The sequence below is a fragment of the Numenius arquata genome, chromosome 4 (genome assembly GCF_964106895.1).
Source record: "Numenius arquata chromosome 4, bNumArq3.hap1.1, whole genome shotgun sequence".
In the NCBI taxonomy this organism is placed as follows: Eukaryota; Metazoa; Chordata; class Aves; order Charadriiformes; family Scolopacidae; genus Numenius; species Numenius arquata.
The window spans coordinates 31,615,206-31,641,127 of record NC_133579.1 but is presented as its reverse complement, the minus strand read 5'-3'; the positions used below and the strand labels follow the sequence as shown (position 1 = coordinate 31,641,127).

General features: G+C 37.8%; 1 protein-coding gene across 1 annotated transcript in view; it reads right to left on the bottom strand.

Annotated features, from left to right (window-relative positions):
* ZNF407 (zinc finger protein 407) overlaps nt 1–25,922 on the bottom strand; it is a 342,653-nt gene that overhangs the window by 115,719 nt on the left and 201,012 nt on the right. The window contains exons 7-8 of the mRNA XM_074146539.1: nt 23,126–23,209; nt 14,035–14,155 (exon numbers count right to left, since the gene is read on the bottom strand). Coding sequence (XP_074002640.1) covers nt 14,035–14,155; nt 23,126–23,209 — 205 coding nt within the window. The remainder of the gene's footprint in view (nt 1–14,034; nt 14,156–23,125; nt 23,210–25,922) is intronic.

The window sequence follows — 25,922 nt, the reverse complement described above, 5'->3', positions numbered from 1 at the left end:
TCTATTTTGCATCATAGTAATACAGTCCTTAAAGAGGTAATTCCGTACGTTATTCTATGGAACACAACTAACTTTAGAACAACTGGACCTATTCATAGGCTTAATGTTATATATACGTATACAAAGGTACGTTACTGAATCAAGTCAGAATGCATAGATAATAAAAAATACATAGGTTTCTTATAGAAGATGCCTATGTGAATAACATGCCCTTAGTGACTACTTTAACTAAGCACTCATTCTAAAAATACCACAGTATTCTTGTAAAACAATTCTTTGAGAAGTCATTAATCCACATACCTCTTTAAAGGCCACAAGACTTTACTGTGTAACTATTATAAATAACCCAAGCATTTTCCAAAAAAGTAAACATAAATTTTGTAAATACTAGAAATTTAGGAAGAAAACTACATATATATGTATTTTTTTCCTTTTTGTTATCAGGTGTATAAAGATTTCTTTTGCTGCTGGGATGGAAGTAGTCCATATGTTCCAGGGCTATTTTCAAGAGTTTACAGAACAGCAGAAGAACATAGCTCATAATATCCTGATATTGTTTCTTTCTAAATACTGGATGGTTATAGATCAAGAAGCTACGCTTTAAAGAAAAGAGTCTAAATAGTTCCACTTGCATCCCAAGATGCATTGCTTTCAGTACTACCCTTTCTTCAGATATATAACAATGACATGATCTCAGAAAAAAAACAAAACAAAACAAAAAATGCACTCAAAAATGCATTTAGAGAGGCACATATTTGAAGGTCAGGTTTAAAAAGAAAACCAGACTAAAACAGCAAAGGCTGATCCTGATGATACTTAACACTGACTGCACATGCATTTGAAAAATTCTATTTATACGCATTTAGTTCTCATGAAAGGTATTGGATTACTAGTTCTAGAAATGAGAGATGAGATTTTCTAAGGAGACTATGGGAATTAGGCACTGACATTGCACTTCAACTCAATGCAGGCTCCCAGCTGTTTAATGTTCTTTGAGGTTTTAGCCATTAAACAGTATCACAGTCTTGGCAACAATAGGGGTTTCACCATAAGGGTACAGGCTTTCCTTTACTCCTATGGTGAAATGCAATCCAGTGTTTACGATGCAAAAACTGGCTCCAAGAAAGCTGGTATGTTCCCACTGCACAGCATAATGCCTTTAGAGGGTAGCATGACAGAATGATGTTACGCCACTCACTGCATGGAGGAACAACAGAAGAATCAGTCTTGGCCTCAGAAAAATTGTGATCTAAACAATGGAAAGGGTATGAGAATTGGAAAATAGGCAAAAAGAGTAGCGATAGTTTTAGGAGACAGGGTATCAGTAAAACAGGGTAGAAATAAGCTTCTGTCTTGTTTAGGTGCACTGTTGGGCACAGCAATACTAGAAGGCAACCTAGTCTCTTCTCCTTAGCCACTTGAAGTCCCAATACAATTAATAGAGATAAGAAAGAACTAATGCAGGTCTCAAGATTTGCTTAAATTAGATGTCTACTTTTTCTAAAGAAAGTGTAGGTAGCCATTATGAAACATCAGGAGTACCCATCTGCTCAGGAAAAGGAAACACTGGTGTCGCTCACTCTCTAGAAATTAAGGCATTATTCTAGGAATTAGAACTCCTGAGTTTTGGGCTGCCCTTACCTTGAGGAGGGCTGAATCCACTTCTCCTGTGTCCCAGGAAAATATATTAGTTGGTATGAAATATCCTGCATATACCCTTCCTCTTTAAACTCTTCCAATGGACAGTGAAGAACCACCAGGAGCCAAAAGCAGATCTAACCCGTTTTCCAAATTGTTCTTCTGTTTTCAGTTATGTTTCCCCATATAACTTTCATACAAAATCCAAGTAACAGGCACCCAAGCCCGTGTTCTGTGCCCTCTCAGCTGAATATCCTAAACAATAACTAGAATCAGGCTGCGGGCAGCACTATCATTATTAATTAAATGAATCCCAGCTTCTCTAATTTTCAGGCCTCTAACACGTACCCAAGAATACAGGAATAGGAGCCTGTTCACCTAAAAGGTGTGCCAGAAGTCTTGAGGCGGAGATACCCATCTCCCTGGGACAGAGACTTCTGAGCATGCCTCAGATTTCACTTAGTTGTGCAAGAACTTGCAAACTCAGCAGAGAGGGAAGGGAAAAATAGAAACACCTAAAGGAGTAGCTGCTTTTGGATTTAGATGGTTTTGGGCATGATTTAGAGGATCAGTATCCTCTCTGCAAAGTTGAGCAGCAACTAGAAGGACCTGGCTACTTGATCCCACAATCAACTTGTCTAGTTAACTTTTTTACAGTTGAGGATACAAAGTCCTATGAAAGGTGTTGCCATTTCCATTTCTCTCTTAAGAAGCAAGTACTTCATGACAGACAGAGAATCGTGGCTTCACTGAGCACATGGAGGTGATATGATTAACTTCAGTGGGGCCAAGACTTTAATCCCTGTCTTTATTTTTGTTTTATAGCATCAACCCCATGACAGTAGGCACTATCCAGCCAGTGAGAGCTGACTCCCAGCTGAGCTATGGAGCGGAGATGCTTAGATGGAGAGGGGCTTCGTTATCATCCTTTCTGTTACAGTGCTCCTGCCATGCTGCTGGTGAACTGAAACTAAAAATGGGCACTTCAGAGCAGGAAAAGAAAATAAGGATTCTCTTGATGTTATATTATACTGTTCTGAGAGGAGAGATCCAAATATAAAGAAGGAAGCCACAAACAGATGCAGGTGGACAAGAACTCAGCTAGAACAAACAAATGCTATATTTGCCTTTCAAAATACACTTCTGCAACCTAGAGCACTAACAGAGCTAGCATCTCCCAATGCTGTGTACTCATCTCTCACCTCTTGCACCACCACCAGGCAACACACAGCAGTTCCCAAAAGCTGCATTCATTAATTGGGCTGCTTGTCTGACTTGATGTTGCTGCATTTATTTTAACAGAATGGATAGTAGCCACCTGCTTTACCCTCGCAAAGGCTCAGATTTAGGTCTTTGCTCTCTGGTCTGATGCAGACTTCAACAAATCTGGTACAAATCCCTTTATCTTTGAAAGCTTTCTCCTACTTGAAAGTATTTTTATTGCTCCTTAAAATGACTACATTTAGCATACAAAAATCAATCAACTAAATACCGTATAAGATGAATGTGCTATAATTTATTAGTGCTGATCAAAATCTTAAAGGCTGAGTAATTAAAATTCAAATTAAAATGTGATGAAAGTCACATTTAGTTACCTGAATGAAGAGGCTGAATTCCAAATAGGTACAGAACCCCTGGACCCCATGTGAGATGAGAGCTTGTGGGTGCTTAGTATAACTAAAAACATGTACAAAGAACTTAGTATTTGGTCAAACTTTGCTTCTTTTCCTCATGTAAATACATCTACCTAGACCATGCATTATGTCACAGTTCATCAGTAAATGATCTAAAGAGAACAGAAGAAATGCCGAAGAAAGCACTTGTGGCAAAATCTCTCCATATAATGGGAAGCTCTTCTTATTTGATGACTGAATAAGAAATGTCAGTGCTCTCAGTCTCAGGGGTACAAATCTCTATTCTAAAGAAAAATACGCATACCAGGCATGTTCTCTTTATCCTTAAAAATACCTTTCAAGTTTTAATTTTTAAAATTACCTGTCCTAACAACTTGCAACAAAAAGTTAATTTGGGACCCAAAAATATTGATACACGAGCTCTGTACCAACTTAAGCATCGTTTCCTTCCTGTTCACTGAATCTCCCAATGCAGTAACAGCAGGTCCCCAACACGTGCTTCAAGATACTCCCATCAAGCAAGGAAAACCAGCTGTGCTGGGTGGCAAGCCTGGAACAATACACTGGCTGGTTTTAAGACAGAAGAATGCATGAGAGATGAATTTTCCCTGCCTGTTCCTCACCTCTTTCAGGAAACATGTAGGAGCTTAAAGTATCTCAGCAGCTACTACAGGGTGTCAGTTTTGACTGAAACTGGCCAACAGCTTAAAAAGTTATTAAAGAAACTGAGAGAAGATGGATAGATGGGCTAGTGCAAGTCTCAGAATAAGTTAGGGTCATCAGGCTAAAAATCAATCCTCGTCAACTGATTTATAAAAATTGCCTTTTTGAACTAAAGACACATCTCTCTGCTGAGAAGAGAACAAATTACTAATGGCTTTTTATATGTTAAAATACCCATAGCAGGTATCTCCAAATTTTGCCAATGGAATTGGTTCTGTGTATTTTACCAATAGCTGGTTAACAAACAGATGTATGAATGAACGAAAAAACACCAGAACTGAAGGATTCATTTTGATAATAAAAAGTCTTATACAACTTCAAAATGATTTTCAGTATCATTTGTCCTATAGACTGTGCATGCAAAATTTCAATAGAAATGTTGAAATTCAGGTACATGTAGTATGCAACAGGTTAAAGACAAAAGCTAAACAAACAAACCTAATATAATAAGCAAATTCAATGAATGCTACTACCACCACTTTTACCCTTTTTAATAGACAGAAAGAAAACTAGAAACTAAAATGCTAACTTACCACCACCTAGCACATGTAAACATCTTGAAGATTTTTTTTAAGTGATTTTCAAAAAAAACCAAAACACAAACAAACAATGATAAGATGAGAGCAGCACTCCATCACTTGCAATAACAAAACTGAGGGCTTTACGGCCTGGCTTTTATAAAGAAGTCTCAGCAAGATCTACACCTGCTATTCAGACCTACACAAACAGGCCTAGCAAAACTACAAAGACCATCCCAATCAGGGACAAAATAGTTGTAACACGCAACTTAGTAAGTTACTTGGACAATAGGCTCCTCTCCAGACTGTCCCTTTGTAAGTAAAGCCTCAAGTGAAATACACCCCTGATCCATGACGTATGAGGATGAAGTAGAGCATCATACAACAGTCTGCAAAGTGGTTTCAGGGAAGGTGAGCTGTTGTATGCCAAATGACCTGTCCTCCCTGCGCCACATTTTCCTACGGGGAATACACCATCTTCTCCCAGCAGCTCAGGAAAGAGAAGGCGACCGACGGTATGGAGAGCTGTGAGGCACACGCAAACCTTGACACAAGCTCGCCTTGTTCCTGCCAAGGCTTTTACTGGCCAAATCTAAGCAGCAGCTTTGAACCCATGGGTTGTGAAGCAACATCCCAAATCTCTGATGCCTCTGTCTCCAAAGCAGATTGTCTGAGAGAGCTGAAGATCTCAGAGATGCGTTTTAAGTCTGTAGGGGCTCTCCACCACATTAGGGAGAGGATGGCCAGAAGCACCAGTCTCCCAAACCCCAGGTGCCAACTCTGCCACAGAGCCTTAGTCCCACCATATTGAATTGTGGCCCCTGGAAAACACCCTCCAGCCACACTGCAAAGGTACAGACCTGGCGACTTCCACTTTTAAAGCAGGGAGCCTTGTGATGGAGGCAGAGGCTTTCCCTCCTCCCACTGTTTCCCTTTACCTGCGCTCCCAAAGTGACCCAACATATTGCTCCAGGGGAGTTTGGGCAGAAGCTGTCACAGAGACAAGGGCAACTCTGCTGGAACAAGCATGCGATTTTATTTAGATTCAATAAATCAGGAGTTTCTAACAAAGCTGTATTTATTTGGAAAATTGCTCACCAATTCAAATGCATTAGAAGTATCTAAGTAGCAAGTTTTTCTCAAACAGAAAAGCTCAGGTTTTTCCTCTTCTTTCCTTCCTCCCTTTTCTTTCTCTTCAACAATTCTTTCATTTTCATCAGCCTTTAAAGGGGAAAAAAAAACCCTTTCCCTTTCTCCACCTTCCACTAGGCTACAGAACCTTCTGGAACTGCTTCTGAACTGAATTTGCTTTCTGTCACTTCCCACCATTTTAACCTGTTTTGTATGTCACATATGAAGGAAGAAGAGGGAAGATTGTCACAAAGACAGCATTAATACAGGAACTTTTTTATATGGTAGTAGCCATATTGCCTGGAGTATAAACCATACATAACAAAACAGGCTAATGTCTATTAATTTCATCTTAAGGCCTACCAAAATATTTTCAGATTGCTAACTACCAGCCAGGTAGTTAGCCATGTAACTAGCAATAAGAATTTCTTGTAGATTTGACCATCCCAAAAAATAGCTTTGGCCATTTTATAATGACTGGATTGGGGATTAAAGAATGGTAAAAGAAACAAACATGTTTATTTTTCATTCTGTATTAACAGGCAAGAGCAAAAAAAATATATGTAATTGCTTTAGCAGCCTTTTTTAAAACTACTTTTTACCTAAAAGAGTCACATTAATTAAGCTCTGATGCCAATGATTATTTTTAGATCAAATTATTCCAACAAATGAAAGTTTATTTGCAGACATAAAAGATCTTCACTGTGCATTTTTATCAGAAGCACTGTAAGAACAGGAAATTACAAGTCTTTTTTGTTACTAAAAGCTATATTAAGACCATAGCCTTGCCATTCATCTTGAGGTTAGTACTAAAATTTTATTTACTATCAAAATACAACCTACTTAAGATTATTTTAGTTTGAAATATACGCTGGCGTTCCAGATTTATAAACATTAATTAACTATACATTAAATATAAACATAGGTATATTTATTATAACATATTTATGCTCTTTAAGAAAGAGGAATAGATAAGACAGCGATGACTGCATGTGATAGGGAACAAGAAAGGCGTGTGAGGACAGGGAAAAGATAAAATGTGATAACAGAAGACATTAGTTACATTAATCTGCCCATTGCATGAAGTGGTCTTATGCATATTTCCTAAACACTAAATACTTCAGATTTTAGGTTGTGTTCACTTAAGTGTTAAGTGTGTTAAGTCTGATTCAAAAAAAAAAAATAAAAATAAAAGAGCATCAGTACAGTGGGGAAGAGGCTGCATAAAAAAAGTTTAGGGACAAAGCCCAAATTGAACAGCAAGGGGGAGACAGTATCTAACTGAAAGAAATCAGGAACCTGGGAACATTTTTGCAGAACTTAAAGTGTGAGCAAACTGATAGAGTGCTGAGCTATGATCACAACAGGCTGCAACAGAGAGAAGCTGCCAGAAGATAAAACTATAGAGGAATTTTTACATTGATATCAAAATGGCTGCATGCCTCGGAAACATTAAACTCTGTGGTCACCCCTGAGTAACTTCACATGTCATTTAGGCTTAAATACATCACTTGAAAGTTGTTCTTTGAAGGACTCAATCCAAAATGAAGCTAGAATAGTATTATCAATGCTTGCAATTGCATCACTGGTCTAAAGATACCTGGGCAGATCCTTAAAGCCTCAAGTCTGATGGTTCAGTGTTAGCATGAGAATCACAAATTCATTGAATTAAAAAGGCAATTTTTAATTCCTCTTACTTAAAGTGGCCACAGGAAAAAAACTGGAAAACACAAATGAATAAATAAATAAATAGAAATAATTAAAAAAAAACAACAAAAGAAGCTTGAGTTACCAATGCTCATGGAATTATTCATGGGCTTCCATATCTTAAGCAGTTAAGTATTATTCATTAAAATAAATAAAAATCTGTATTACCCTTCTACCAAGTAGAGTGCATTTACTATGTTATTAATTAAAAATACAGAAAGCAAAGGACTTTGCAAAGTGACTATACTATTGCATGCTGTGCAAAAGCCTCTTAACAGGGCAATTTCATTGTGGACCACAGTCATCAAGTCTATATACACCAATATATTTGTGTGTGCATGTACATATATGTCTTTTTTTAAAGAAACAATTAGTGTTTTCTAATAAGCATACGTTCTCTTAAGCACTCCATGCAGTGACACTGGCATCTGGTAGGGAGGACAGGGAGAGATGCCAGAGAGGGAGTTTAAATTCTTTTGTACGCTGCCACCAACATGATTCTTCAAATTTGCAGAGACAGGATTTCTCGGTCAGTGCAGACAGCAGACACATCTCCCAGTGAGGGCCATATCATTATTTGTGTGCTCTCAGGTTCTACAAGTTTCTGAACGTTAGGAACCACATCTGAAGTCACGTCTCTTGGTTAACATGATGTCTGATCTCTATTTTGGACTATCACATTGCATATATTTATTCTGAGTTTACCATATGAACTATTTGTTATAACTTAGGTGAATATAAGAAGTTTTATTAAGCAACAGAAACATCACAAATGGAATAATACTAACCATTGTTTGTATGCCATGTATTCACTAGAACATGATTAAAGTGGTTTTGTGGTTACCTCAATTTTATTTCAGGTTATTTTTCTTTTATAGACTTAAATGCTACAGCATATTTTACTCCAGATTAATAGAAATAGTACCAGGTATTTTATCTGAATGTTTATCAAAAACTGAAGGCTGAATAATATTCTGAGGAGTTTGCATCTGGGAACTATGCCCATGCACTGGCAGAATTTCTCTCTAAACTTCTATCTTCATTTGTTTATAACTCTGCTAGCACAAGGCCCTGGATATCCTCAACTCCTGCTGCTGATCACAACAGAAGCTTAAGAGCTTCCTGAAGGCCCAGTTTGCTCTACCACACGCATGCATTATTGTCCTTAGCAATTTCTTATTAGCAGAAACTATATGCAACTTTTTTTGCCTAATTCTGCCTTTGTGATTTATATAAAAAAGTGTTTTTCCATTGTGCAGTGGTGGATGCCACTTGGAGTCCTCATCAGCCTAATGTTCCATACAGTTGTATAACCTAGTTATTTCCTATACATGCATATTAAATTTCACTGGTTACAAAGAGCATATTAATGTTAACGTTTTAACGGTAAATACACTGTTTCATCATTTTATGCAGAAGTTTGCCATAACAGCCTCTCCGTTTTGCTATGAATAAGTACATATTGTTACCTCAGCATTTAAAGTCCCTAGTTATCCTTGATATAACTAGGGAATAGTGCACAGCTGATGCAATTGTACCAAGACAACTAAAAGTTATTAAATTCACCAAAATAAACCCAGAGAAACCACTTACTTTGCACATTCTTATGACTTAGGTGCAAATCCTGGAGTGTATTATAAACTGGTCTTTACAACCTATGGAAAGATACTATAAGTCAGAGGGAAATAGGACCTCCCTAGGGATGCTGTCCAGAAAAAGAAAAGTAGCCCCTGTGGAGTCACTCCCCCTAAGTCATGCTGCCGTTGCTGCTGAAAATATGCAATGAATCCTTCTGCAGTTGGAATTTCAGATGCCATAATCCCTTAGAGAATGTTGTCTAATTATTTTATTATGCATAATAAATGTAAAATATTTATTTTAGTTTACATAATTATATTAAAAATGTATGCTATTTATTCTCAGTCTTGTAAGACATCCTTCACAAGTCATAATATACTTTACAGAAAGGTACATTTATGGAACTAATGCTGTTTTGCTGGCCTAGCTGTTTGTTTCATACAGCTTCTAAAGCCTTTTATCTATGGCTGTGGAACATCACCAATCCCCTGGACGTTGCCCTCCATCCCCTCCTTCCCCTCACTGCCATGGGTACTCAATGCAAAATTAACTGGACAGTGGAATCCCAGTGAAATTAGAGTGATTTTGTTTAATTACAGCACAGGGATGGCACGAGGTCCATTAACATTATACCTGTCCCACACTCTCATGGTCAAAGTTGTAGCAGTACTGTTTCTGTGTCACGAAACTCTGCCAGTGCTCCTCCTGAGCCCTGAACTCCGACAAATTTCACTGTGCGAGAAAACCAGGCCTCTGTCTTTTGCCCCTCCCCAACGCAAAACAACGCAATCCAGATCCATTTCGTGCTGAAACATCCCCCTCACACACACCACGAACATAAATTATTACTTGCCTGAGAAGATTTGATAGTTACATGGAAAGTCAGTACCGATGGGAGTTGAATTTAAAGCCTAACATATGACTAAAATGAGAGTCCTAATTCTTTACTTTAGACACGCACAAAACCAGTTTAGTTTTTGAAAATGCTGTATATCTGCATCTTTCATTGACATCATCAGACTTATGGGAGTTTAGCATTTCTGAAATCAGGTTAAATTCAGGTGCCTAAATGTGTTGCAGGTTTAGAAAGTCTGGCGAGAGACGATACAACCAACAGATTCAGAAATCAGGTGAAGTTCACAGACTTTGTTCAGTTTCAGGAGGTTTTATGGCTCTTTGCTACTTACTGTGCCCATTACCAAATGCAGACAGTACTGTTGTCAGTATAACTAGGATCGTGTAATCTGAAAAGTTTAGCCATAAATCTTTTTTAAATGACTACGAAATATAAAATAAGCATTGCATATGTAATGGTGGTGTAGGCCCCTATGAGACCAATTCTGTATTATAAAATTAAGCTGAACATTAATTAGGAGTGAATGAATATTTTTGTGTGACAAAGCACACTGACTTAAGAATGGAGAGACACGCTGTGTGATTTGAAAAGTAAATGCAAAGGAAAATTGTGCATATTTTTATCTAAATAGGGAAAACCTAAATGTGGAAAAATATAACCAAAACATTTAACGAGCAAATTTTTATATTTATGACTATATATTATATTTTTCTTCCTTCAAAAGGAGTATTTTACAAACTAGATTGAAAATATAATTTCAAATTATAATAGTCACTAGAAGTTACATATTGCTATATAGAAAAGTAGATGTTAATTTCTTTGCTACCAATATACTAAGGATTTAGACAAATATCAAGCAGTCACAGTACAAAAAGTAGAGATGGAAGGTAACATTTTTGCAAGAATATTTAAGTGCAACCATAAACATAGATTATAAAAGCGTCTTGGTAAAATAAAATTAACAAAATCTCCCATTTTCTTTTTGGGAATATATGTACTATTGAGAATATATAATTCTAGGTTAGTTTATCATTCACTTCAGAAAACCATATCCTTTCTTGTCTTTTCCTAGTTAAGAAAAGAATTTCCCATGCTGTGGGTTATACAGGGAATAAATTCCCTTTTCTGTTCCATGTAGCCAAAATCAATGTTTCCCATGGTATCTTACAGCCTATTTCACTTCATTTTTTGCCGCTAAGAAAAAAATAAAATAAAAAATAGATTTCTGGGGGCCTGTCCAGTCACAGGTGATCTAGATTTTCATAACAGTTCCTAAATTCAGATTAGTTTCTTTTAATAGCTTTTGTTTCTGCACTTCTAGCAAGGGTTATCTAACCTTTTACTTGCTAGACTGGCAAAAGTTTTTGCAGGATGATTTTTCATAATTTCCTCCCAAGGAACTGAAAAGCTTGAATTCAGGAATCTCTAAGAACCCTCTGAGCACTGATGAGTGGAGCAGGTATAATTATTTAGACACTCCTTTAATTCAAGTGTCTCAAGCTACTTTATAGAATATAGATATCACTTCACCTATCAGTGAAAGGAGACTTTGCAGTAGCACTAACAATACTTCATATCCGTACACAAAATGAGTAATATTCACCTCGCTGAAACTACAAAGGTCATTAAAGAGTCTGCAGTTGCCAAGCAACACTAAACAGCAACATCTGAAATAGTCTGGGTGAACTTACAGTGCATGGGCTGAGATGAAAGCACCACAGCGAGAACTCGACCACTAGACATAGGGGTGAATTTTCTCACTAGGTCAGTAGATTTTAAAATCTTGATTTCTGTAGGTGACACATGCAAGAGTACATACTATCTACTGGCACCTGATATCAAGGACATCATTTACAGAGTTGCTAATACCTTTCCATGAAATGAGATACTGGGTGAGTTGACAAGGAGGAATGTGTTTCCCTTAAAATTATATTTTAAAACAAAAATAAAAGAGAAAAAAAAATGAGAGAGGTAGATAGAGAGCAAAAATTATACTTGCCAACACGGCTGGCTAATATCCCAGGACTTTGGAAACTGGCAGGCACAAGCAGGAGTGCTGGGCTAATAAATACAGCAGCCCCTCTGCTGGCTCCTCTGCAGCTACACAGAGTGCCTCACTGCCTCTATGCACTTGCAGCAGCAGCACAGCTCTGATTCCTGCATCTCTGCCAGATGTTTTTCAGCTGAGCTCAGAACAAATTTCCTGCAGAATCAAAGCTTCATCAGCTGGTATTTGTGGAGATCAGCTTCCAAAGATTAGGTCAAAATTGGCCTGCAAGGGTTGAAAACTAATGTCCTATTACCATGAAAGGTTTATTTTTCAATAATATAGAGGCAAGGGATGCTCAGAGATTTCTTGTTAACCCTGATAAAATAAATTATCCATGCCTCTTCTCTAATAACCCCCAATATAATAAAATAGTAGTAAAAAACTTGTCATTTCTATCTGAAACAGTAAACTGTCCATCCAAAGAAAAATGATCTCTCATCTTTCACTAAAAAGAGCATTGAAGTCATGCATTTTGTCATACCAAGTGAGGGAATTGCACCCGCTGATTGCAAGTGTCTAACAAACTCCAAACTGATTCACATCTACAAAGCTCCCAGTCTTTAGGGTCTTCAAGCCAGGAGCTCCAACCCACCGTAATCCACAGCTCATTACGTAGTTCTGTAATAAGACTATTCCTTCCAATCGGATGGTTCATTACAATGTATGACCCCAAGATTAAGCCTCCTCAAACACGCAGCAAAGATAGCACTCCTTTTACCTTTATTGCAGCATGTCATGTCGCACTATTGCTTATACTCTCTCTTTTCACTCAACACAGACCTTTCAACCCAAGCACTCTGACAAACACAAAACGTCCTCCCTTTCTTAGATGACAGAAACACTTCAACACTTCTACTTAAAAAAAAAAAAAAAAAAAAAAAAGAGAAAAAAGCAGAGGGAATCTTAAGGTAGCAGCCCAGAAACAGAAGCCTCCCCCCTGAGGTTATCAAATTCAGTTCTCTGCAGTTCTAGGCAGGAATTTAATGGGTGCTCCATATAGAAGAGTTCACAGAACATTTTCTCCACATGCAAAAACCAATGCAACAAAAACTTCTGTACAGAAACTGCATGATCACTGCAGAAGGCTTCTGTACAGGATCTTTCTTTAAAGCAGCTCATAAATAGCGTGAAACCAGGTATTATGAGAGTGGCTAGCCTTTGTTATATAATCTTGTTTTAGGAAACTACATTAAAACTTATACTAAAAGAACATTACAGTTGTATGCTCACCATTAAAAGAAAATAAAAAATGCTGTAGTGGTCTAATCAAATGTTTAACTTTCTCCTCTTGCATGCATGCATCACAGCACATGCATTTAATTACATAATCATGCCATTTATCAAATATAATACTGATTTTTAAAAAAACTTTTTGGACGTCAACTCTGGCAAATTGCTCATGAATAAATTCTATGAATTCCTTTATAGTACACTTCACTGCAAGGTATTAAAAGTTTTCAAGACTGTAGAGTCGTGTTTAAGAAGAATAAAGAATCATTTAAGAAGCAATATGAGATCATTTAATAAGCAGTCTACAATGAACAAGACACATGGGATGAGCACCACAAGTAATCTTAACTGTCCACTCATATGATTTTTGATAACTTAATATACTGTCCTGACAGGATGGGTTTTAATGGTGGAACATGAGAGACTTTCCATGCAATCACCCTACAGCCAACTCTCACCCAAACAACGGGGCTGGCAAGGAGAAGGAAAACTGGACCAGAAAAACAAGACTCTGCAGCACCGTAACCGCCTCCAGTTGCTTCCCGTTCTAATAAGTGTCTGGTGAGTATTTAGGCTGCTAAGCCTTTTAGGGGACTTCTCCTTTCTTGGTGAAATGGCTGCAACTCAACCGAGAAAAATTTCAACACTGCAACTGATTTGAAAAGGCGATGCAGATAAGCAGCCTCACCATGGAGAATTCTAACAGACACTAGAGCAGCTGTGAAACAAACACTCAACATTAGCACTGCAGTGTTACCACTAAAAGGTTTCCCATCATTTGTTTTTCTTTATAAAGTAATACCTAAATACTGAAGACTAAGTTTTTAAATTTAGCTCCTAATTTAATATGCAATTACTGCTGCCCTGATGGTGTTTTAATGGCAATATATTTTTATTGGTGACTTCAAATGAACCTCATCTGATCACCTTAACCCTTCTCTCATCATGCTTTAGTTAATGACTCATTACCTGTAGTCACACCAGGGACATCTGTAAGGCTTTTCTCCAGTATGGACACGCTTATGTCGTGTCAGATGCGATTGTGTTGTGGAAGCAAAGTTACACTCATCACATTTGAATGGTTTCTCTCCTAGAAGGTGACAAGAGAAGATATGCATTATCAGTTTTCATCAACAGAAAAGGAAGACAGGTCAATTTCTGGCAAATCTCGTGAGACAGATTTTAGTCCATATATATATATATAACAACCACAAATACAAAATACAGTGTATTAATTGCAAAATAGTATTCTCGCAATGGCATATACACATCAGTAGGCAGCTGACTTCCCATGTGGTGTTACACAGAAGCAAAATGGAGGACAAAGAAGTGCACTGAAAGACAGTAACCACGTTACTAGGCCTTATTTCACGAAAATATCTTCATCAGGTGTGACAGGCATTCTTCTCACCCTACACCTTCTGTTGAAGTTGGGCCCATGCACAGCCCTGAAAGCAACACTATTGGAGACAGAAGGTGAAAAATCAGCCTGAAGCTTGTATTCAGTGCCTGCTTAGAAAGAAACATCTCCGTGAGGAAAGTCTCTTTGTTTTTTGTCTCTGGTCCTGGATTTTTCATCTTATCCTTTAAATAGTACACATAAACCAGGACTGAGAATATGAACCAGAACTCAGTGCTCCATTCCACTTCTCTTGCCTCCTATCCTTCTGCCCTGTGGAATCTTTTCTGAACAGTGGGATAATTTCAGCAGAAAGACTTGAAAGGTTACTGACCTTCCCCCTTACTCCCTCCCCCCAAAAAAAACCAGCTACCAAACCTAGAGTAGTACAGTAATAGTTTCAGAAAACTAAAATTCAATCTTTGTTGAATGTACATAATGTATATCTATGTTGAATGAATGTTGAATGAAACTACACTAAAAATTTCTAAAGGACTACTAATTGAAGAAAGATAAAAATATCTAGCTTATAAATTATTATGCAAAAAGAGTACTTTTCTTTCCAACAGAGGGGTCCACCCCTCAGAAGACACTACAACAAAATCTCATGACAGATACACATACTGTGACACCTCGCTAAGACACCTGCATCCCATTTTTCCAACTGGTTGCTCCAGAAATAATCTGTGTGGCTTACAGGCACATGTAATTACCATCTAGGGAGGAAACAGGTTTCTTTTCATATGCAGAAGACAGAAGGCAGGTACTAACTTAGGTGAGCTTGACTGCACTGAGCAAGCCTTCAGAAGTATTTATCCTAAAGACTACATAAGGAATCAACAACCCTAACTTAAGAAGTCTGAATAAAACTGCTAGGCATGGACACCGATGTTGTAGACTGTTCAGAGGTCTAAAACAGGCAGTTTCAAAATTGAATCCTAAACCTCCTAGCAGGTACAATTTGCAGTTTTTCAGACTGACAGGAGACACACCACCAGAAGAAAACACATCACTAGCAAAAGCGCGCTCCCAAGCAGCTGTGCCTCCAAGCCAGATTTTTCAAGCCTCCTTAAAGCATGAAACACTCAAGACTTCCAAAGAGACTTTGCCAGAATTCTGAGAAGAGAGAGAAATCTACATTTTTCATTCTTGGAGGCTGTTGGGTTTTTTTCCCTCCCAAGGGAAGAAGAAATGCAAGGTCCTCAGGCCTGAAAAGCCTGTAAGGAAGGACAACGGAGCAGCTTCTGAAAGGTCCATAAAGAGTTGGAATAATTGCTTTTAGCAGCTGCTGGAGAGAATACCAGCTCCTATTTTTCACTTATTGTTTCATGGGACAAGGAAAGGTGAAGGGGCAGGACACAATCCGGAAGCCTCTATGCTGGACAAATTGAGACTGCTAGAAAGTATGTCTTTCCTGCCCCAAATGGGGTGTTCTTGTCAGAGACTGACTCTCTGCTCTGGAGAAGCTGATTCTCCCAGCAGCTTGAATGGTACTGGCTGCTGCTGCTTCAATTAAGCTCTCTGGGAGGCCATAGACTCCCTAGCAACGTAACCTGTTCTTGAACTGAAGATTTCCTGTGCCTGATTTATTTTATCTTCTGGTATTAAAGAAGATAGCAACATTTTCAAGCCTAAGTAGTAAAGCCATAGGTATTTTAGATAACATACCTACTTATTTTAACTGCTTTCATTTAAAATGCATTAGAACCTTGCCAACTTGCCCCCTTGTAAAAAGAATCAGATCTGAACTGAAAGTAGATTTTTAGTTTGCCATTCAAGGGAGGATGGATCAGGTAAAGGTCTGCTGCTGTGCTGGGGCAGGGCCAGCGGGGCTGACGGACAAGTGAGGGCCTGCGGAAGCCAGGAGGGCTTGTAAATTCCATTGTGACCAAAAGAAAAATGATAATCTTTGCCCACTGCTCCAAGAAGTTTCTCCTTAGGAAATCCTTGTGGCTAACTGCTCCTGTCAAGTGGACTATGTGTAAATCTCACTTGACAGAAAATACATCACAGCAGCACCACACAACAAAAGGCAACTAAACTGGGAGGAAAAAAGACAGCCTAGCATGGCCTGCAATTCTTAGCAGCCACATATGGGAAAAAGTATTTATTTTTATGGAAAATTAACCAGGTTGATAAGCACAGTTGTAAACATCTAAATGAAGACCTGGTATTTCTTTGGGTTGGGGTGTCTTGAAGACTATATTAGCTATAGCAGCAGTACTTTCATTTGTTTATTTAACTTTTCCACAGACCTACTCATTTAAGTATTTTTTGTCTTCCTTATCTTTGGGCCTGAATGCTCTTTATCAATCTTTGTGTCCCAGTCTTTCTTCCCCTCTTCCTGCCCCCAGACATTTCAAGACAATGAACTTATTTCTATATGTGCTGCTGCTAAGTATTTCAGGAGGATCCTCTCTTACTCCAGGTCAAGGATCAAATTAATACAAAATTAAAATAACACAAATCAAAAAAACAATCTTGACAGTATTTTTTATTTTAACACAGGCACTTAAAAAAACCTATGTTGCCTAACCACAGGATCACAAAAGAAGACATGGTTTTGCCTTTTTGACAATACTGCAAGCAACTTCTGAAGTGCATCAGTTGTTTAAGTCACTCAACATGGAAAATTTTAGCTCCAACAATCAAAGTTTGGGAAAGCAACTGATAAAAGTGTCAGATCACCAGCCCATACAAAAGCAGTTATTAAGGCTGCTGCTAACCAGTTAGCCTCCTCACCACTACTCATTCTGCTCTTCTTAAACTAACATGACTAAGGCTTTCTTTTTCTCTTGCCTCTACAAATTCTGCACTGACTTCTGCACTGAATTCTGCACTGCATCTATCTCAGCTTTTGTTGTTGTGGTTTGGTTTGGTTTTGGATTGTTTGTTTTTTTCCCCCCACAAATTATAGTTTTCTTTTTCTTTCCTTCTATCTCTTTTCTCTGATTTTACCTCTTGAGTTTTCTGTCTTTGATGATGAGCTTTTTAGGGCACAGAGCGTACCTTACTGCAATCATAAATTTCTCTGTGCAGTTAGGTACTTAACGTGTACTCTTTAAAGAAAAAATGAAATAACACAATGACAAAACCTATAAATCTTGGTGAGAGATGTTGAGTTGTGGATGGTAAAGTGAAATTTTTATATGTAGTCATGACTGACTAGACAATTTCTACCTATAGATTATATACAGGATTTATAGGAATGTCCTACTGAGGATCCAGCTTTCACATAAAGGAAGGAAAAAATAAAAATCAAATAATGCCTTCAATTTCCAAGTCTTGAGCAACCAATCAGAATCTTAGTACAATGACAGAAATCTTAACCCAGTTATCTCAACAGGAAACTATTGCTTTTAGTCCTATTTGTCTTTCATGTGATGTGTTGAGCAGCACAGAAAGAATCCTATGTTTCATTTGACCTAAGGAATGAGTAGACCACAAAACGCAGCCATCTGCTTACACGTTACAGGATTTTTTCTTCTTATTTCCAACTATTTCTAGTGTTTGTTAAGGCTGTTCCCTGGAGAGGCACTTACAGTCTTGCTAACGAAGCCTGAAGTATATTAAAATAAATTCTGTTTGCTTTTAGTGTGGTCAACTTTTTTGCACATAAGACATATAAAAACAGGTACATCCTTGGTCTCTTGCTTTCTTATGAGAAACCCTGTAGATGCAATAGGGTTTCTCTTTGCTGGCAGAAAATGATTGACATTCGTATGCTCAGAAATGGGAGAAAAACTGTTCCACTAGACAATTTCCCTTAGGTAGACAGAAAGTTTTAAGGTACCCAGGTTTTTTGTTGATTTCTGGCGAAAATTTTGCTATAATCAAGTTCCACACTCTACTGCAAAAGTTGGTAGAAAAAACAACACAGATCTTCAAATTTTACCTCTCCTCTTGCTGAAAAGAGCAGTAAGTCTTCTTAACTGTGCTACATTTTCTGTGGTATTCAACATTATAATTTTTTTAAGCTGTGGTGGGGAAGTTGAAAGGAAGAGGCTACATTATACATTAAATTCAATGCCGAGTAATGTAACTACACATTAAAGTCAAAGAGCAGTTCACATGAGAAATAGAAACACAAAGTGAGGCACTCATCTGGATAAAAACACATATATTATTAAATTTTCTTTCTTTATTACATTGACCTATAAATGTCTTGAGAAGCGCGAGATTGAAATGAGTGAGCAGAAGCAATCATACAAACAGTGATCTGTACAATATAAGCTACCATCTTCAAAAATTCATGAAAATATTTGAACAAAGACACAATCTTAAGCAGTTCCATAGGTTCAGGGCGACTGTCATAGAACTGCTGTGCGCAGTAAGTGTACAGTCTACTATTGTAATGTACTTCTACAATCCCCAGAAAGATTCCACCACAACTAACACACGAGGAGCAAATGTAGACTGCCATTGTGTGGAAGATGAGGATGCGGTATTTGCAATTTGTGGGAGTACTAACCAACATTAAAAATAGGAATTTCATGCAAGACAACACAGTCTGTGACTAATCAGCACTGTTGCATTGAGCCAGCTACTGCAGCACGAAATGGAAGTTTACTGTGAAGCATGTAGAAGAAGGGGAAACTAGAGTGATACCAAAAGGCAGACAAACAAAGGAGGAGAGCAGAACAATAACAACAAGAACATAAAAGGAAGACATTTTAAAATTTAAAATTAAGTGGTTTCATGTTTTCATTTCAAGCCAGAAATAATTACTCTTGCTTGTTTTTTCTCTCTTATGCAATTTCCTAGTCGATTATGATTAAAGTAAAATATTTAAATTATGTGATATTATATGCTTCTTTTGTGAGTGTGTGCATGGTTGTGGTAGCTGATTTAGAGGTAATTTGCTCTTTTTTATTATAAAATTTAGATAATAGCTTAAATTCTTTGTGGAATTCAACTAATTCTAAATTCGGCCAACACTAACATTTGCAACATTATTTATCTTTCTATCTTCAGGCAGATTTTCATACTGGGACAAAATACGAACCAAAACAAATTGTTTCAGGATGACTCAAAAGATTATTTTTTTTTTTTCTCCCAGTCATGTTGAGGCACCAGAACTACGTTCTTGCAGCACTGCAAGCTGCCCCCTGTTCACCACATAGAACCAGCTAATATTGCAAGTGGCCTAAGTTTCTTAAGACAGTCCCTGCTCACAGCCAAGGCAGTCACAAGTGTCTATTGTAAAGCATTCCACAAAGACAGAGATGTAAGTATTCTTTACAGTGTGATAAAATTCTGGTCAAACTCTGGACCACTCTTGAAGTTGCCATTGCTTCAATTCACAAAATAGAAGATTGGGCCACTGAAATTTACATGCACAGTGAAAGACTTGCTGAATTTCATAGGTTGATTCTTGCAGAATAGGACTGGAAGAAGATGCATTCAGATCATAAAATAATGCTAAAACATTTTACCAGGACAAAATCAGTCGAAGACTTAGCTTATTCTGTTCAAAGTGTGTATTTCTCACAGGATCAGGTCAGTCATTAAGGATATAACATATTTAACACAATAAAAACGTCAACTGGTGAAACAACAGGGATCTCTTGATAGGTCAAATTATTTTTTTCTACTTCACAGTTCTGCTTTACAGTTGAGAAAGCCTTTATCGAGGATCTGTACGGAAATGCATCACGTTTGCAAATAAATTAGTACAAACCTTTTTTAAGTCTTAATACTAATGTTTTTTTATTTCAGTTTAACATCCCTGTATTTCTTTTTATTTGAAACCCCAAAACTTATCTTCCAGGGATAACATACTATTAACGAACCTAGTCCCTACAGTTTGCTTCACAGGTGACCGAGGGCCAGATTGTCCCAGCCTTATTGACACCAAATTATACTTTATGCTCCCTGAAATATTTCCAAAGAAAACACATCTTTCACAAGGTAAAGGTATTTCTCCAGGTACATAAAAATAACCTCATCTAAAAGGAGAGGAACAGAGTAAGAAATAACCAGAATCAAGAGCATCAAAAGCCTAAGTGGCGGGTCCTACAGCCAGCCCTCTCTTGTGTCAAATATCTATCAGCAGCTGAACATTTCTCTGGGGTGTCAAGACACCTCAGGCCTTGAGGCTGGGACGAGAGGAGGCTTGTTAAGCTGGTTAAGACTCCTCAACTACATGTGAGGATTTGCTCATTTGCCCTTGAATCAAGGGTCTCTGACAGGTGATAGAAGTAAATCTTGGATTGGAAGATGTTCTGTGTCAGCTCCCTAGACAGCTTGTATTACAGTAGGGAATTATTTAAGCCATTTAGACTATTTTTGATACCTATCCCTTTCAAATCTGATTGTAATTTGCTTTGGCATTCTGCTCTGGAAAAATTGTGCCAACTGGGGACACAGGAGAAAAAAAAAACAGGTTCAAAGAGGAGTGCGTGCAGCTAAGGACTGAGATAAAGTTGTGCACTGGACGAAAATACAAGGGAACCCATGCAAGTGCAACAAAGCAGGCAAAGGTGGATTGTGTCATTCTCCTTGAAACAAATAGAAGCTACAGATAATTTTTCTGCTAAAGAATCATCTCTGATTGTTTGTGCCACAGAGGCAGATAAATGCCAAAAAGATAGATCCCTCTGCCTCTGAGATACTGTCCTGTATAGTATAAAGTTAATAGCAAAGTAATAACGAGCCTCCAGTCCTGACATAAAATATAAAGTTATGCCTGCTAGATGCAAGCTTCATGATCTATAACCTGTGAATCCCTGTGATCGTAGCACAAAAGTCTCTACCATATTGGCAAAAGAAGGGCAAAATGCCATTGAAAACCTGGACAGCTTTTCACCAGGAACATACCATATTTTCAGCCTAATTTTGCACATAAACCATGAAATAAAATATTTTTTCTGTCGGCTTGTGGCTTAATGGTGCAAAAAATATAAAAACAAAACCAAGGATAAGGGCTTACATTTCTGAGAAACCAGATCTGCACTCATGTAATAGGTAAATACAGGAAGGGTAAAGACAAGAATATGCATTTCTTCCACTTTCCACTCTGAAATGATTGTTTACCATTTGTGTGGCCGCACTGATTATAAGTCCTAGACATATGCATGATCCCAGCGTGCCATGTGACAGGCCAATATAAAAAACAAAAAGTAGTTCCCATCCTATTGATAACAATGATTCATTTTCATTCTTAGCCCACATTTGGTAAGCTTCAGCCAGCATGTGAAAATCCTTCAAAGCTCCAGAAAAATAGAAACCGTTAGCTACAACGGAGGCATAAAACTTCCATTCCAGTAGTTGCAATTGCTGCTGTTATCATTCAGACAGTGTAATACTAAGAGAACTTATTATTCTATTTACTAAATGCCTTTTCTTGGACACTAAAAGATACAAACTTCCTGCAGTGAATAGGAACTGACTGTGGCAGTACCCTCACGCAAATGTATGTTCCTTGTTATCAGAAGAAAAATCTAACTTACTAGTTAAACTTGCAAGCAAAATTTGGCCCTGCATATAATTTTTTTTTTTTTTTGAGCTTATCCATTTCAAGATATTGCCTGATCGGCACTGAGAACCCCACCTTTTTGAAAGTGCAGGAACTCTCCTCATAATATGGTTGCTTTAATAAACTGAAAACAGGGCGTAAAGAATGGCTTCAGGCTCTCAAGAAAGAGAGTAGCTGCTCTCCAGGAAATTACGCACATAGATGGTCTATGTCCTGAATCAGGATTAGTTTATTCAGGGACATAATAAAATCTCCCACTGAGATTCCTTTATAAAGTCCATGGAAAATTCATGATGTAACAACTACAGCTTCTCATTTGTTAGCCATTTCTTTCCACTGTACATTAGACAATGGTCACTTAACTCACACAGCAATTCCTGGTCATATTAGATTATCCTCATGCTAGTCAGTAAAACAAAAACTACAGTGGCTTAAGGAGCAACACTTCTGCGTCTGTTTAAACAAAATCTATTCAAATAATCAAATACTTAGAAGAAACCACTAAAAAGCACAATTAAGGTAAAATGTATTAATAAATGTTTAATACTTACACTTTTTCTGGTCTTCTGAAACTAAGAACCAATTTCATTTTATCTGATATTAATTTTTTATAACCAGGTGATAGGAAAGCTTTACTAATTCTGAGAGAGAAATCTTGCTTTACATGCTAACCATGTGGTAGCTCTTAAAGTTGCACCTATTAATTACAAACTATCTTAAAATTACAAAAGGGCAACTGAAACAACACTAGCTTTCAACTATGTCTCAGTCCAAAATAATGGATTAATCTGCATGTAGTCGCTAATTTTCACCCAGGGACATTTTAGCAGACTCTTGCAAAATCTTCACAGTAGGTAATCTATTTGGGCCTTGGAAAAAAAAAATTAGTAGACTTAGCATTCATTTAAAGAAGAAAGCCCGTCTTTACAATCCTACTTCCTTCAGAAAAAAAGCACCAAAAATACCCCCACCCCACCCCCAAGCAATTATTCAAGCTCTCAGCTAACAGATTTGATGCAAATCTTGGGCGTAGCGGTTTCCCAAAAACGAGAAAAAGCAAAGTAAACAATGAGCCGATGTCTTATTTGTGCTGTAACGTTCTATTTGACTTGCGTTACTCCCCAGTGTAGAGGGACTCCCTTGCTGGAGAAAATATAGCAAAGAGTAAAGACAGCTTTACTGACCTGTGTGCTGCCGCCGATGCTTGGTGAGGGCATGACGTGTCCCGCCGGCAAAGCCACAAAGGTCACAGAGGAACGACTTCTCGCCTGTTGCAACAATAAACAGATGAGGGACTGCGGAGGTCACAGATCATTAAAACATATCTATCAAGGCTTTCAGGGTTACTAATTCCTCCAATCAAATGTTTCCATGTAAATATGTCAAATGGGAATGAAATTACCACTGCGGTTTATTGACTGTGATAAAATCTGAAAAGCACCACTGAACATAATTACATACTTGTCAGACCCATAAAAATTAGCTTTATTATCAATGGAATGGTTTTGTACAACTTCATTTCTGTTAGATGTCTTCCAGATGGGGCTGCTTTATGCACTTGAACAGTTTTTATGCATATCCTGATTTTTTACAATTCCCATACATCTGGCCTTTCTGTGCTGAGTAAAGATTGCCTGGAAAAAAAGTTAATATACTGTATATATGATTCTGCTTAAATAAAATATATTGAATTTACTAACAAATTAAGGGTACTGAGAAATTTTCAACAGACTAGATCACAGTCATCTTTAGTTACCTTCTATTTATTAATAAGTATTAAATTATTTTCTTGAATATACAGAAGATCCCAGGCAACAATAAAAGCCACATTATTCAGTACCAGTGGCAATTCAGCACTGTTTATGTTTCTAAAGTTTTAATGACATAAAGAAAACAGGTCTGGGGATTGCTACTGAAATTGCAGCAGAACTTGTATTGTTCATCTTGAAATGATAATTCTTCATTCCAAACCTCTGGACCAATTTGAGAGATTTTGGCAAGCTCAATACTCATTAAAAGTGTGTAAATGCTCCTTTTTTAGTATTTTTTTTTAATAGAAGCTAGGATTTTGCCCTGTTGTCTATAAATACAGTCTATCATTTCATGGCAATATTTTTTACTCAGTATGTACTAACATGTACCACAATCTCAGCCCATGAAGGCCACATGGAAGATCATTACAAATTAATAATGTTAACATCAGATATAGACTCAATAACCCCAGATATGACTGAATTTATTATTTTTTTTTTTTAATTCTAAAAGAATCGTATTAGTCATTTGGAGCCAAATTGTCTCCTTTCACAGTAACATAGCGGAGAGAGGGCTGGTGGGGCAATGATGTTGAATTCATTGAAACTAACAGTCTCCTTCAAATTCTTCCTTGTGGGGAAGGAAATTTGGTTCCTACAGAAGACGGCTGGGTTAAGAGGTTGGGTGTCACATTACCAAGTCCTCCTGTGAAGACAGAGGGACGAAAACCTCCACGTTGTTTATTCCCACACAACCAGGCACTCTAATACACGGGACTTTCTGGAAAAGCACAGCGCTTCAGTTAACTTTGGATGCCATAATAGAAGCGAGAGGCCATCTCCTGAGTGGGAGCTCCCCGGAGAGCACCACAGCTGCCCTCTGCCACCGCTGCCTTGAGAGGGGCCCTGGGGGAACCCCAGCTCCCCCCCCCAGGCGCAGCAGCGCAGGAGGTCCCTAGGCCCCATGCTACAAGGAGGAAAGCAATTCCTTCAAAGTTTCCAAGGCAGCCTGAACCCTGCCACTAAAATGGGATCATAAAAACACTGATTAACCTCCACCAGGTAGCTAGGCTATGAAAGGCGATTGGCGCTTATAAATCTCCATTTCAGAATAAAGCAAATGATGTACTGCTATTTTCTGCACCCAAATCTGGTCATGAAAAGCAGACTGAAATTTTATAGGATTTTGGGCTTTTCTGAAAATTTCGTCGATTGATGAGAGTATCCCCCAAGACAGTATCTATGGTGCGAAATAATTTCAGTACTTCCTTTTAGGAGTCAGTTCTAGCCATCTGTGATTGTAATTGAATTTAAAAAAAATTAAACAGAAAAAGCAGAATGGAGACCCATGCTACCTATCACATGAAGAATGCATATGTGCTAAATGATGTAACAAAGTCTGAATTTTACAGCAAAAGGTTTGGCAGTAATATTATCGCTGAGGTTACACATCATTGTTACAAGGAGATTTCTGCATAATCTCTTTCCTTTGCTGTTTGGGGTTTTTTTTGTTGTTGTTTGCTTTTTTTTTTTTTTACCAGGATCTTCAGCATGTAGCACTTCAATTCATCAAAATATCAAAGAAAAGGAATAGAAGGACAACACATAATGCTTAGTTATAATTAAAAATTAATTAATTAATTTTAAGTATAAATCTTTCTAACTAGCCATAATGCCTAACACCCCAGCATAAAATTCACACTTTAAAGTTAAATGCTCTTCCATGCCTACCAAGAAATTGCTCATCATCTATATATTGTCATAAATTAGCTCATGTTGTGTTTAACATCGAGGAGCAGACTTCAGTATGGCCTGCAGCTTCATACGCTAATGAGGACACAGAGTACCCACAGCATCTTTGCAAGCTTATGGATTTACTGGGTAGCTTATATTTAGGGCTTTGGAACAGCTTTTGGAGCCACAGAGAAATGATTCAAAACCAACCAGCAGCTTTAAAAGAGGGAAATTGATCCAACCTATAAAGTGATTTGCCAGTTAAATATTCCACACTCCTCTAGGTCGGATCTGGGAGCCCTCATGCAGGCAGGGCTCTTGCAGGAGTCAGGGGGACTTTGGATCTGAAAACACGAGACTGGAGGAGATGTGGCCCTTATTTTTTTAAGCTCAGGAAAGGTCAAAATCATTTGATTTTCTGCAACGTTCATTTTCAGGCACATTAATGAATTAATTACCTTATTTGTGTATGTATGGTGGTATATGCACAAACACA